The sequence below is a fragment of the Hermetia illucens genome, chromosome 3, assembly GCF_905115235.1.
Source record: "Hermetia illucens chromosome 3, iHerIll2.2.curated.20191125, whole genome shotgun sequence".
Taxonomy (NCBI): Eukaryota; Metazoa; Arthropoda; class Insecta; order Diptera; family Stratiomyidae; genus Hermetia; species Hermetia illucens.
This window is the reverse complement of record NC_051851.1, coordinates 151,797,027-151,811,800: the sequence shown is the minus strand read 5'-3', so window position 1 is coordinate 151,811,800 and position 14,774 is coordinate 151,797,027. Positions and strand designations below refer to the sequence as shown.

The window sequence follows — 14,774 nt, the reverse complement described above, 5'->3', positions numbered from 1 at the left end:
GCAACACGAAGAACGTCACCGACAACAAGCAACCCAGGAGGACTTCGTCTTAGGCTTCAAAATTCTCCGAAATTTTACCTTGGTGTAGATTTAATTTCCCTGCCCAGCGCAACAGCAAATTCCCTTTCATCATGGCTAGTGCACTTCCTAGGATGTCCCAGGGAGAACAATAAAGCCTCTAACACCTTCCATTCATCGATTTGATTCCATGAGTCTGCAGTCAGCCAGATGTTATGACCCCTTTCCTGGACGTACCCGACAACCTGCGCAGTACCCAGGTATATATGCCGTCTGATATAGCAAGATGGCTCTGTCACTGTCGCAGCTCTTCAACTCTGCAAGAAGTGACACACGCAACACTCAAGCGAGCCTCAGCGACCATCTGATGGTGATTCCTTTCGATGCTGATGTTAGCGTCTCTCTTGTTATGTACATCCAGAAGGCAAATACTAACTCTACTGCTAATTGCAAAGTGCTCAATCTGTTTCCTCGTACGGTGTCAGTCCTAACTGACCTTACGACAATCGTTAAGCTCAAACAATGTGCCATCAATGACCAGACGGTGGAAGTTGTAGAAATCCCCAAACCTCCCACCATTATCGCTACGGCACCAATACTATTCTTCAAATTAACCACGAGGAAGGGGGAGTATTTTTAAGCTCTGAATCACAGGGCCAAGAATTATTTCACCTCCCAGGAACTGTCGATAGTTGTAGTTGCGATGTATCCCGAAGATGTCGCTACATCGCAACTACAACCATTGCTACTCATACTTGACGCTCACTTTAGTCAAAGAACCCTTCTTCACGGATATCATCCCCCCTGTGCTGCACAGTCAACGGTAATGGTACCCCAGGTTAAATCTGCAATCGTTGTTATCGTAGCGCTCGTAAAACGGGCCATACTATTGCTCAGATAAATCACCCGCTAAGTGGAAGAACGGCAACAATCTTTTGTTTACCACCCTAGGTAAACTGTAGTTGCAGCACTCAGGACTTTAATTGATCCTTTGCATTACAAAATTTCAAAGTCGTTTTGAACCGGTCGGATCAGGTTTTAGCTTTGATCGCAATTCCGTCAACCACTGAAGCCTTGTTATCACCAATACGTTCACTAATCCCCCCTATTTTCTCTTCGATAACTCCAGAGATGGAGATCTCTGTTGAATCAGGGAATCCGTCCACTTCCATCTGTGAAAAAAGAGACAAAATTATTTTCAGTCAAATCCGCACGTATGTCAGTTAAGGTGATTTTTGTCTACCTAACTTGTTTATTAGAACTTTTTAGGGAACACCCAAAGATACCTCGTTATAAAGGATTCTTGTTTGCTGCTTCTTATGGTCTCCTTAAAACTGCTTCGGAACTCTCGGTATCTCGGCTCCCGCTGTTACAACTCTCTCAACCTTCCCAGAAATTCCCTTTTTAAAAGGGTTGGTAGACCAGGCAGGATGATTACCTTGTGTTTTATTTGCAGAGCGTCCTTATAGTATACTATTCCTTATAGTATACTATTTTTAGGATGAGCGTAGCACCTGAACTTCCTATCAGCGGTTAGTTCCCCTTTTAAAGGATCTAGCCCAACTTAGTGTATTAAATCCGCGCCTGCTCCTCCTCTTCTTCACTTCGGCAATGACCCCCCCATGCCTCCCAAAGTGGCATTGCCCTTGAAATTCCGATTTTCTTCCAAAATTTAAACATTTCTGATCGAATATCAAACTAGTGAAGACTGCATGTTCTGGGTTCTCCTAGTTTTCGGAGATGAGTCGCAACTTGGACAAACAGATGACACGTGTAAAATTTAAACCTGGAAAGGCACTCGAGATATCCTTAAATTAGGTGAGATCATAATTGATCTTCCCTCATTTTCTCTGCGACCATTCCTTGATGACTGGAGTCAATCTGTAGTTACACGGACCCGCTTTTCAACATACCAAAGGCTGTTGCTTTCTTACTTTTCGCGCTCTTCATTGGTGGTCGGAGGATAAAATTTCTGTTATGCAATTTCATCTGCCAGAAAGTCAATCGGTATTGTGAACTCTACATATATGATTGCCATTCACTACCTGGTGAATTATAGCGCATCAACCACACCTAGGCACCATCGTTCGTGACTACTAGAAATGCCCTTCAGCTCTCCCCACGGCTTCCCGAGATGTCCGCTTTCCTCCTCTACTGTTCTGCTCCAAGTGCCTTTGGGGCGACCACTCGTCGGCCATCTTGGGAGAGTGATTACACTCCAGATAATATCAGGCCAGTATACTCCCATCATATGACGCAGACAGGTGTTGACGAAGGCTTGGAGTTTTCGGGTAATAGTAGGAAAAATACAAGCAACGAACAGTCTCAACTTGATCTTGGTGTTGAGAGACCTACATTTTCAGATTTTGGACAGGACAGCGAAAGTTCTCTTAATGTGACTGGCAATATGCAGTTCGGCGCCACCCTCGCCGAAACCACGATCGACGAGACGCGAGAGTGCGATAAACCTTGGTTTTTTTTTGTGTTTATCTTTAGTCCAACTCTACCTGCCTCTCTTTCCAAATCCAAAGCCATTTGGCCAAAGTGCATGACCCGATGAGAGAACAAAGAGATGTCATCAGCGTAGTTAAGGTGCTTGGTAAAAGATGTCCATTGAATTTCTTCACGTCCTCCGGGCAAGGCAGCATGGAGAACGAACCTCACCGATAACAAGAAGAAATAATATTGGTGACAAGATGCAATCCTGGCGGATTCCGCTTTAAACCTTGAAATCTTCCGAGGTTTTACCTCGATGCAGCACATGACATTTTGCGCCATTATATGTCTCTCTGATAATAGCTATTAGTTTTTCAGGAATGCCCTTCCTGCGTAGAGCCCTCCAGATACACTCTTTGTTTGTACTATAGAAAGCTACATTACAACTTTTCAAATTGGCGCTAAGTAGGACAAAAAGGAGCCAGCTGCGTGGAGTATACCACTGCGCTCCTAAATTCTGCATCAGCCTTGCCAGAGCCTTACTCACAAGCATACTAAAAGCACTGCCTAAAAGTGAGCTTTGCGTCCATCACCATACCTGGCCTGGAGGTGATGAGAGCAGAACTTCTTTTATCGCTTTTTGTTATGAAGCCCCTTTCAATTTATCCCCTTCAAATGTTAGTCAAAGCTTTGCAGTGTGATTGTTTGACATAAGTACAATTCAGCATCCTTAAAATACTTTGAGCTGCAATCGATGCTATATTGTCGTCATATCCCAATACCATGGCTTTTTCCAATACCGCATCATTGGTTATTGTATTCCACAATAGTGGGTCTAATAAGACATTGCCGAAGTAATGTTCTACTGAGGTTCCTCGTGTATCTCAGCGTAGATTCTTCCTTCGCCTAATGTAAGCACCTATCGATAAGGAGCCAGGTAACTTTTATACCGATTTTTACAGGAGACTACCATATTAGGTTCCAATTCGACGAATTGAATGCATTTCTCGCGTCTAGTGTCACTTCAGCGCAATGCTCTCTGGTGCTACCCTTTTCGTGAATTGTATGCCAAACCTATCCTCAGTAGGCTTGCTAGAGATTTCCCACCTGTTTCTGAATCTGTTGCTTCTATAAATGTGGAAATATCCTAACATGCACGCTTCGATCATGAATGGATTTCGATGGCACCTTAAGGAACTTATTCAAGGGTAACCACTTGACTATTCCAGTTAGATTTCTTCAATAACAGGATTGTTATCCACTTCCTCCTTCTGTTGGCGCAGTTCGCGGTTTTGATCCCTGATACACTTCTTAGTGATGTGTCTTTTTCCCAATATCTTCCATGTGAATAAGTATCTAATGTTGAGGCATTTGAAGTACTTCTTCAGTGAAATCTGTACTCTCAGGGGGCAGCGAATCCTTCCTCTCACTGCACATTTGGCCCTCTGCTTGCTCTTTTCATCCATTTAAGTTCAACCTGGTTCTATCTACTGAGATCGTTTCTATTGGACTTCGTCTCATACGTGCGGCACCGGTTTCCAATATGCATTTTTTTCTACGCTCTTTTGGTAGCTTATAAATTACTAGCAGGGTGATTAGGTGTGTTATACTGGCGACAGCAGGGTTCGGCTTCTTCTTGGATATCCTTCTTCCCTCCTACAACCTATTGAATTTGGCCCCCAATGTTTATTATATCTCGGTGTATGCTGTCTTTGTCCTTGATAAACTAATTCCACTATTTTCCTTTGAAACAGCATGAAAGACTCCCTTGGGCCGGGGCTCGCCTTGGCGGAATTACTTCTCTCTTCCTTACCCGCCTTCCCTTTTTACAAAAAATGAGGCTATTTTTCAAAGCTTTCTGCAAGGTGGAGGTGGGCTAGTAATATTTCTAAACGAAGACAGGACAACGGCATTCTACTTAACTACAGGTCTGCAAAGGAGGGCCGAAAGCGGGGGAGTCTCCCTGGGTCCGGAGTTTTCTGGCATCCAGGATAGAAATTTCATTGAATACAAAAGATAATAGAGAGACCGGAGAGCCGGATCATTTTCACCCCGAGCCTAGTTTTTCGCACAATGTTCAATGCTTAACTGATGCATATTCCCGGTAAAGCTGGCAAAGCATCGGCATGATCCCTTTGAAGTACTTAATCATGTTTCCTGCGCTTCAGTAAATCTTGGATAAGTTTTACAGGTGCTGGCTTTATTATTTTACTGCTAGCAAGTTGACAGTAAGGTATATTTGGTGCTTCCTCCCTTTCTGAGGGTTGCGTTTGTGATCCGGCTGGACGGGCACTACAACTGAAAGTGTTTCTTTCGTGCTGATCTCACGCGCTCTGCCGCTCTAGATCCATTTTACTATTATTTGAAGTTCCGCTGAAATCCTTGTCCACTTTGTTAAGTAGCAAATCGAGAGTCACTTCGGTGGCAATGAGGCTTTCTTCACAACTCTTGCTGGTGAAGCGGTATAGATCAGCATCAGTGATATAGTCCAAGTTCCTTCAAGACCATCATTGTATGCCTCGTACTGACACATGACGTTGCCCAGAAAGAGTCCTTGTCTTGAACTGCCTCAGATATAGGTTTCTAGAGGTTACAAAAGAAATAAAGATTTTGATCGAGTAGAACCAGTCGCTCTGTTTAAAATATCTGGTTATTGTCCTTGCTTTAAATATCTTTTAGATCCTTTCGCGATCATCATCCTGAGTTGGACCATACGTCTCAGTGATTTTCTTTGGATAGAGGGGATGAAGGAGTCGCCGCTTCCCGTAGAAGAAGGGACGCCAATACAATCCTACCTTGTCCTGCTCTGAGGAGCCGAAGTGGTCTTTCTCTGCCTTCGAGTTCCGCTTAATACGCTTTTCCTTATCAAACCGGACGAAGAATTGTTTTGGTGTCTTTTCCTTCACTGTACTTGCGCCTGCTGGTCGGGACGACACACATTAAGTATGTCCTTAGCCTACATGTAGAATGTAAGAGTCGAGTGGTTACGGCAACCGTTTCATTCTCTCGTTTATTTAACCCTTTTTACTGAAACATGCATGGTATGAACTCTCTCCTCTTCTCACTCTAAAATGGCATGTACAGACACATCTTTGCTGAGATGGTTACACATCTCCTGGAAAGTCTTTTATGCACTGGCTAGTCTTGTCATGCGCCAAATAAACTATGTTTCTCTGCTGCGACTGAAGTTCATCATCATCATCAACGGCGTAACAACCGGTATCCGGTCTAGGCCTGCCTTAATAAGGAACTCCAGACATCCCGGTTTTGCGCCGAGGTCCACCAATTCGACACCCCTAAAAGCTGTCTGGGGTCCTGACCTACCTCATCTCAGGCAGGGTCTGCCTCGTCTTCTTTTTTCTTTGTCTTATAGACTTTCCGGGCTGGATCATCCTCATCCTTGCGAATTAAGTGACCCGCCCCCCCTAACCTATTGAGCCGGATTTTATCAACAAGCAGACTTTCATGGTAACGCCCATAGATTTCGTCGTTATGTAGGCTACAGAATCGTCCATCCTCATGTAGGGGGCCAAAAATTCTTTGGATGATTCTTCTCTCGAACGCGGCCAAGAGTTCGCAATTTTTCTTGCTAAGAACCCAAGTTTCCGAGGAATACATGAGGACTGGCAAGATCATAGTCTGGTACAGTAAGAGCCTATGATGAAACAGTCTTTCTAAGCTCTGTTGGCTAACAACAACCGTGCGCGGATTTTACCGTCGTAGCTGTTATCGGTTGTGATTTTCGATCCTAGATAGGAGAAATTATTCTTCCCGTTTCACAAGTGCGGTTTGATGTTGTTGATTGGTTGGTTTTTGGAGCTAACGTTGCCACCATATATTTTGTTTTGCCTTCATTGATGTGCAGCTCAAGATCTCGGGCCGCCAGCTCGATCTGGATGAAGGCAGTTTGTCCGTCTCATGTGGTTCTTCCCATGATGTCGATATCGTCAGCATAGGCTAGTAGTTAGATGGACTTAAAGAGGATCGTACCTCTTGCATTAACCTCAGCATCACGGATCACTTTCTCCAGGGTCAGGTAAAAGAGGACGCATGGTAGGGCATTCCCTTGCCGTAGACCGTTGTTGATGTCGAATGGTCTTGAGAGTGATCCTGCTGCTTTTATCTGGCCTCACAAATTGGTCAGAATCAGCCTAGTTAGTCTTATCTCTCTCATGGCCGTGTACAGTTTTACTCTGGCTATGCTGTCATAGGCGGCTTTAAGGTCGATGAATAGATGGTGCAACGGATGTCCATATTCCAACAGTTTTTCCATCGCTTGCCACACAGAGAAAATCTGATCGGTTGCTGATTTGCCTGGAGTGAAGCCTCTTTGGTATGGGCCAATGATGTTCTGGGCGTATGGGATTATCCAGCCTCGGAAGATAGAGGAGAATATCTTACAGATGATACTCAGCAACGTGATACCTCTATAATTGCGCACTGATGATCTCCCTTTTGATGTATGAGACAGATAATGCCTCTTTGCCAGTCGTCAGGCATTGATTCCCACACCTTGAGCACAAATTGATAAACCACTTGGTGTAGTTGATCGTTTCCATATTTAACCAATTCGGCTGTAATTCAATCGGCTCCTGTCGACTTATGGTTTTTAAGCCGGTGGATTGCACGTTTCTTCTTCTATATTTGGTGGTGGCAGTATTTGTCCGTCGTCTTCAGTTGGCGGGACCTCCAACTCGCCGATGTTCTAGTTGTTCAGTAGTTCATCAAAGTACTCAACCCATCGCTCCAATAAGCCCATTCTGTCGGAAATCAGATTCCTCTCTTTGACTTCCGCGCCTGGTGCGGTTGCTCCCTGTACTTTCCGAGTTCACAGACCTGTTGGTTCTTCCAGGCTTCCTTTTTTCGTTTGTTGAGCCGCTTCTCCGCTCGACGGAGATCGTAATTAGTCTCCGAGAATGCAACATTACTCGGTATGCGGCATTCTTCTATTCCGTTGCTAGTTTCCATTCATCGTCAAACCAGCCGTTCCGACTCTTTTTGCGGCTGGGGCCAAGTATGTTTGTGGCCATATTTATGATTATGAAGATCGTTTGGTTCTTCATCTCCAGGATCTCTGTTGACTGCGGCTATTGCGGCATGCATTTCCCTCTTATAGGTATTGCGGAGGACTGTGTTGTGGATGGCTCCAGTGTTAACTCTCACCTGATTGACAGAGGGGATTCTGGGTGGTGTTGGTGGAGCACCATGCCAACGAGATAGTGATCCGAGTCTATGACTGATATGACTGATATTTGGTGGCGTTCGATCAACACTTGGTGAATTTCGTTGAATGTGGTCCCATCTGGAGAGGCCCACGTATGTTTGTGGATCGCTTTCCGCGCAAACCAGGTACTTCCAACAACCATTTCGTGTGACCTTGCTAATTGAATAATCCGCAGTCCGTTATCATTCGTATTTTGATGTAAGCTATGGGAGCCAAGGTATGGCCTGAATACGGGCTCTGTTCCTACTTGGCTTTTAAAATCCCCCCCCCCCCTTCTCCGACTCTGCAGTCTCCTCGGTAGGGGTGTGAACATTAATGAGGCTTATATTTTTTGCCTCTCGAGCGCAGACTGTATAGCCGTTCGTTTATGCTTTCAAAGCCTGCCCAACCCCCAACCTGAAGGACCCAGTTAGTGCAATTTGTCCCGTTTTTAGGCACGGAAGACTGGTCTTCATCCTTCTCCGTCTGCAGCTTTTCGTTAAGAAAGAGCTCCCAGCGATCACCATGTGGAGGCAGAGATAGGGTTTGGTAGTAAAGGTATTGGTGTTGGTTCAGCGGGCGTTTCCCAGGTTTTATGATCCATCGTGGGTACCAATCCACGTTTTGCCCTGGGACCTATACTACCCTTTCACCACCACCACGCGACTGAAGTTGTCCCTCAATATAAGGATTTCTTTTGTTTAAAGAACAGAATTCAGAATGAATTAATTCTCCTTTGGCTTCAGAGCTTCACTTGCTGATCGAATGAACATCGACGCATTTGTCCTTGCAAGCAGTCTTAGGTCTTAGTTAAGATGCCATCTCAGAGCCAGATGAACAAGTGCATGATAACTGCTTCATTTGTTTGTTGCTTCTTCGTAACTAACTTGATCCTGAATTTCAACTGAGTTTGTCCCCCTATCTCCCACTACAGTGAATCGCCTCATTTCACTGGCTTGCTCGTTTGGCTGTACAATATATACCAGTTTTGCAGAAGTATCTAAATTTCTGCTCGACCACAGAGAATTAGATCCATGTGGATTCTAACGACTTGCAATCAATGATGTGTATGAACCGCTAACATACATCTCACCGGATGCTACAAAGACTTCCTATACTGGGATATCATGCTTCTACCGCTGCTGCCCATTCTTTTGAAATGAAGCTGCAATCTCGGCTTATTCCTGAAGAAGGAACGGTGATGGTCCAACATCGACAGCCAAATTCTAATTTATTTTAATCTTCTAGACTAAAGCAGACTATAGTTCGCTAAGCTTACATTTACCTTATAAGAGCCCCTGGGATTGGATTTCTATAGCGCAGGAAAATGAAGAAATCTCAACTAATTATCAAAGCTCTGAGATCAGCAGGAACATTTTTGTTCAAAAGTTTTGAATATTGTAGTCCACCTTTACTCGATGGACTAATCAGTCTGATCTCGTAAATGCACCATTGAGGGGTTTAATCTCTAGGTGTTCACGTTCAAGTAATCTCCCGGGAATATTTAGAGTTTCCCAGCCAATTTTCACGAATATGCCTGAGTATCAAGGATCTTGATATATCTTGATGTTCAAAATTCCTTCTTTCAAAGTCCTCAAGGATTATTAATTTTAGTTGATATAAGCATTGGAAAGGAATCTGCACTATGTATAATGTTCTCCGGGGTAGATTGCTATCACTAAGCCTCTATGGTTAATCCAACTCTTCTTTAAAAATAAAATTACACATTTTTTTCCAGATCGTCTCACTACGTACAAAATACATGGCCCTAGACGTCATGGAAACCGATCTTCTCCCATCCGACGTGATCAAAATCAAGTTCTACCGTCCGCCCAATCTAAAATACCTCTCCGGACAATGGGTTCGTCTATCCTGCACCGCCCTGCGACCAACTGAAATGCATAGCTTCACCCTTACGTCTGCTCCACATGAAAACTTCCTTAGCTGCCATATCAAGGCACAAGGACCATGGACATGGAAGCTTAGGAACTATTTCGATCCATGCAACTACAACCCGGAGGATCAACCGAAAATCCGTATCGAAGGTCCCTTTGGAGGTGGCAACCAAGACTGGTACAAATTCGAAGTGGCTGTTATGGTCGGCGGTGGAATAGGTGTCACTCCATATGCATCGATTCTCAACGATTTGGTATTCGGAACTAGCACGAATCGGTACTCAGGAGTGGCTTGCAAGAAAGTCTACTTCTTGTGGATTTGTCCGTCCCATAAGCATTTCGAATGGTTCATCGATGTTTTGCGTGATGTTGAGAAGAAGGACGTTACCAATGTATTAGAAATTCATATTTTCATAACACAATTTTTCCATAAATTCGATTTAAGGACTACGATGCTGGTGAGTAGACAGAAATAATATACAACCTCAAGGATCGTCAATCCAAACCGGTTTCTTTCTCTATTCCAGTATATTTGTGAAAACCACTTCCAGAGGTTGGCTAAAACTTCAATATTCACGGGACTTAAGGCTGTTAACCATTTTGGACGCCCTGATATGTCGAGCTTCCTCAAGTTTGTTCAGAAGAAACATTCATATGTAAGTATAACCTTCCTTAGATCTAAAGCTGGATTGGGTGAACCTGCGACATTTTATCTTTGTAAGATTTCCCTCCTGATTTCCTTTTCCTATAATGAAGTCCATTCTCCGAGAGAAAATCCCTCCTTATCTCCAGACATATCCAAGAATCCTCCAAATCTTCTCTATCAATTTTTTTACAGTCTGTCTTTGACCATCCTTGTAACAGCTAATCCTTATACTACAATCCTTGATTCAATAATTATCAAATTTCTTCCTACACTCAAATAGGTCTCAAAAATTGGTGTATTCTCCTGTGGACCGCGCCCCTTAACCAAGAGTGTAATGTCGGCATGTGATGAAGTGAACAAAGGACGCAAGTTACCATATTTCATTCACCATTTCGAGAATTTCGGTTAGAACCGACTCTAATTTATAGGCGACATTTTTTTAAATGTATTTGTTGATTTGATTACGTTTAAATGTTCAATGTTTTTTTTTTATATAAATATGTATGTAGTTTGTGAACCTCTTCAAATGTGTATTTTTGTATAGTAAATGAATAAATTAAAGTATGGTGAAGAATTCTTTTGCAAAATAGTCAACTTACCAGGAACATATTGGAAATGGGGACATCTCAGTCAGTTTAGCATTGCCTTCGTCACTTAGAAGTTGTAAGACGATCGCATAGCATCGAATAGCAATTAATTAAGAAAACATATGGCGCCTGATCAGTATTTTGACAAAGCCGGTTTTCAGGACTTTAAGGTAATGCATTATTTTTAACATTTTTCATAAAGCAAAATACTATTAAATTCAAGGGGAAAATTTTCAAATTACACTAACCTGGACACGCAAGTGTGTAGGATACGCATCCTAATCCTGCTGAGATGTTAACATTCCCCCGCCAGATTTTCCGGTAACAGCATATTGGCTAAAGGTTACTCTAAGCTCCACCTTTCTTCCACGAATCTTGGACAGTGAAAGAGTACGTACCCTAGGTCCTCTAACACCCCAACTCTTACGACCAATATAGCCACGCTGATAGCGACCGTTGTAAGATCCATCCTGTCCGAGGGTCTTTCGTGGCTTCGTAACATCGGTTTTCCGTGTAGGGTTGTCAGCCCTACCCAACCCCCAACCTGGAGAATCAGGTTGTTGTCAGCCAACAGAGCCTATTCCATAGGGTCAAAGCTCTTACTGTATAAGACAATGATCTTGCCAGTCCTCATGTATTCCCCGAAGACTTGGGTTCTTAGCAAGAAGAATTGCGAACTCTTGACCGCGTTCGAGAGAAGAATCCTTCGAAGAATTGTTGGCCCTCTACGTTAGGATGGACGATTCCGTAGCCTACATAACGACGAAATCTATGAGCGGTTGTGGATAAAATCCGGCTCAATAGGTTACGGTGGGCGGGTCACTTAATCGGTATGGATGAAAATGATCCCACCCGCAAAGTCTATAAGGGCAAAACAGGCGGTAGCGCGCCGCATTCCGAATGGAACTCCGGAGTGTGCTGGTACCATCGCAGATTTGGAGACAGAGCCACTAAATGTGTCAGCCCAGGAACGTTTATCGCACCTCAATAAAAAACTAAGTTCGCTTGAAGATGCGACGCCGTCTAAACGAAACGCAGCAATCCGCCGCCTTACAGTCTACATTCATTCATTCACGCGGAGATCGCGATCATCTCTGTGACGGGAACGCATCAAATTATTTCCACAGCATCAAGCTCCACGCCTAGTTTTGGCTTGGATAGGATTTTTTCGTGGCGCTTAATTTTAACGAACATCAGTATCCCCATATTGGACGCAGACTTTCTGTGTCACTATAGGCTACTAGTGTGCATGTAGCATAGGTCAAAATATAGGCTCAAAAATGGTAATTTGCACACTATTCAGGCTCCTTGAGTTTACATAGACAACCTTTGGCCTGTGTAATTCCATGCAAACCTTCCACATATTCATTCACTCTCTACTACGAAATTTCGATTTCTGTTTTGTCTGCTCGTCTGACGTGCTGGCCGAATCTTCCTCTGAGTCTGAGCATTTGGCACAAATCATCAAATACATTTTTCAACGCTTTCTTGATTATGGCCTAGTTCTGAAAGTATTAATATGCAAATTCCTCTAACAGTGGGTGAAATTTCGAGGCAATTGCACCACCCCTGACGGAGTACGACCCGATCCAGACAAAGGACAAGCAATCGCAAGCTCTCAACTGCCTAAGATGGTTAAAAATCTTAAACGGTTATTGGCCATGGTAAACTTCTACCGTCGCTCCCTCATTAAAACCTTCCTGCGTGGACCTAATACCAAGGAATCGCAGAAAGTTGAAGCAGTTCCGGCGTTCAAGATCACCAAGCAGCTGGTAAACTTTACACCTTGGTATTTCCTCAGGATACACCCCTTACAGTCTTCGTCAATGCCTCATATATCCCAGTAGACCCTACTCTTCACCAAAAGGTGAACCGAAGCTGGCAGCCGTTGGGTTTTTTCTCAGAACAATTTAATCCCGCTCAAGGGAGCTTCAGCACCTACAACATGGACTATTAGTAGCGTATCTGAGCATCAAATACTTCGGTTGTATAAAGTATAAAGTATCTTACATTTGCCTGACAGCAAAAGCCCGACAAAGCGCTCCTTCCTTCCCTAAGCCAATTTATTTCGAACATTCAACATGTGTCCGGCAAAGACAACTTGTCGCGGACGCTTTAGTTGCAGCTGATTTTCCGGTAAATCTCTGTGACCCAGAAGGATGACACAGTCCTCCAAAACTTGCAGTCGGACTACAAATACAAGTTCAAGCAGTTCCCTATCCTCGTCTCACATTCCTCTATCTTCTCCAAGATCACAGTCGTTTTCCATATGGAAGTATATCGTGCAGTGCACGATCTTGCGCACCTCGGCATTCGGACAATCAACAGCCGCTAACCAATATTTCTAGCTTCTTTGGCCGCAGAACACATCGCATGCCAGAAGGGAAAGATCACTAGGCATGTTAGGAAGAAAGTAGGAGTATGCTCTAGGTCAACAAAGCGGGTCTACAACATTCACCTCAACATTGTGGGCCCTTTGCCAAACTTGCTCAGCTACAAGTATGGCTTCACAATCATTGATCGGTTTACGCGGTGGCCTGAGGCAATTCCTCTAAAGGACATTACACCACAGTCATGTGCTGAGGCCCTCTGTTTAAAGTAGATTCTGCCATTACACCACGCGACGATTCGTCATGGTCACAATTCTTGCTTTTTATTTTACTTGGTCTCCATACAACCGAAAAGTTTGCTATCAGTCTTACTGATCTGGTGTTCTCATACACCTCTCATAATCTTTGGAGTATTAAATTAGCACTTTTCGAAACAAGTCTTGATATTGACTTTGGTTGTAAAGTGAGGGAGTGCAGACCAGTTGTCCAGTGACCAGTTGCCTCTGCTCTGATACGAAACCGTAAAGCAGTTTTCGCTTATTTTTTGAAACTTGGATGCTAAGCCCGAACCGATGGGTCCATGGCCCAAAGGAAAAAGAGGGTCCACCTTCAAGTAAATGCGGATTTAGGATCCCTCAATCCGCAAACAAAATATTTCGAGTGAAACTTCAAAAAAAGCCCTTAAAACCGAGACGGCAAATGGAGGCTTGGCCAGTAGAGTCAATCCAATATAATGCGAAAGTGGTCCCGGGGTGAAGAGTCCAGCAGAAGGAGGTGTTTAGTTATTACACTTCTGAAAAGAGTCCAACAAACCAGCAGGTTATGACATGACTAATGGAATGTCAAGCCTTTCACTTACCTTACCTCGGAGGAGGAAGGTTGCTTGTCCCTTAGAAGCAGACAAGTGTGTCACAAAAGCGAAGATTTGAAATGAAAAAGAAACTTGCTCCTGAGGATAGGATAGAAAATGAAACAGGACGCACTTAACATAATCCGCAGCTTACAAATCAGCAAGTGCCGCAGTACAATTGCTCATGATCCGCTAGCGCAGTTTGTTGCGGAGTTAATAACTAATATAGTATTGATCAGTGAATAGTATCAAAATAAAGACCCAACTTCATGGCATCCGGACTTATCAAATACCGCTACCATCTGAGTCTGGGCCGTTGGGCAACGGACGGATTCGATATTTAGGGAAACATCTTTCAGCGTCTACCCAACGCCGCTCTAGAGGACGTTGTCTGTTTTGAACACGGAGAAACGGATACTGGATGTGGGAGGCTTAATACCAGTGCAATTGAATATGACATACCTCACCACGACTCCAGGAGGATGCGAACCTTGGAAATATTGTCGAGGACAAGGCCCGTATTTGTAAACACTGCGAGGCAGACATCTCTGACATAATCTTCTCGACGGAATCACTGGTCTCTATGGTAAAAGGTTTACCAGTTCTGAAAGACTTTTTGGCAAGCGACCATTTATTCATCGTGTTCGAAATAAATGATGCTATTTCTTGGCATATAGCAGCCCGGTACTCTCCGTGCAAGTAGCACGTCGTGAAGATAAACATGGAAAGCGACGCTGGGGTACACTTCGGGGAGTGTACGACTGCAACTTGTACTGCTGTGAATTCAATTAGAAACCTGATAACAACAG

General features: G+C 43.8%; 1 protein-coding gene across 1 annotated transcript in view; it reads left to right on the top strand.

Annotated features, from left to right (window-relative positions):
* Positions 1-10,766, top strand: part of LOC119652329 (dual oxidase) — an 84,808-nt gene extending 74,042 nt beyond the window's left edge. Inside the window, exons 15-17 of the mRNA XM_038056341.1 lie at positions 9,396-10,010; positions 10,080-10,208; positions 10,479-10,766. Coding sequence (XP_037912269.1) covers positions 9,396-10,010; positions 10,080-10,208; positions 10,479-10,607 — 873 coding nt within the window. The 3' untranslated portion in view covers positions 10,608-10,766. The remainder of the gene's footprint in view (positions 1-9,395; positions 10,011-10,079; positions 10,209-10,478) is intronic.
* The last annotated feature ends 4,008 nt before the right edge of the window (positions 10,767-14,774 follow it).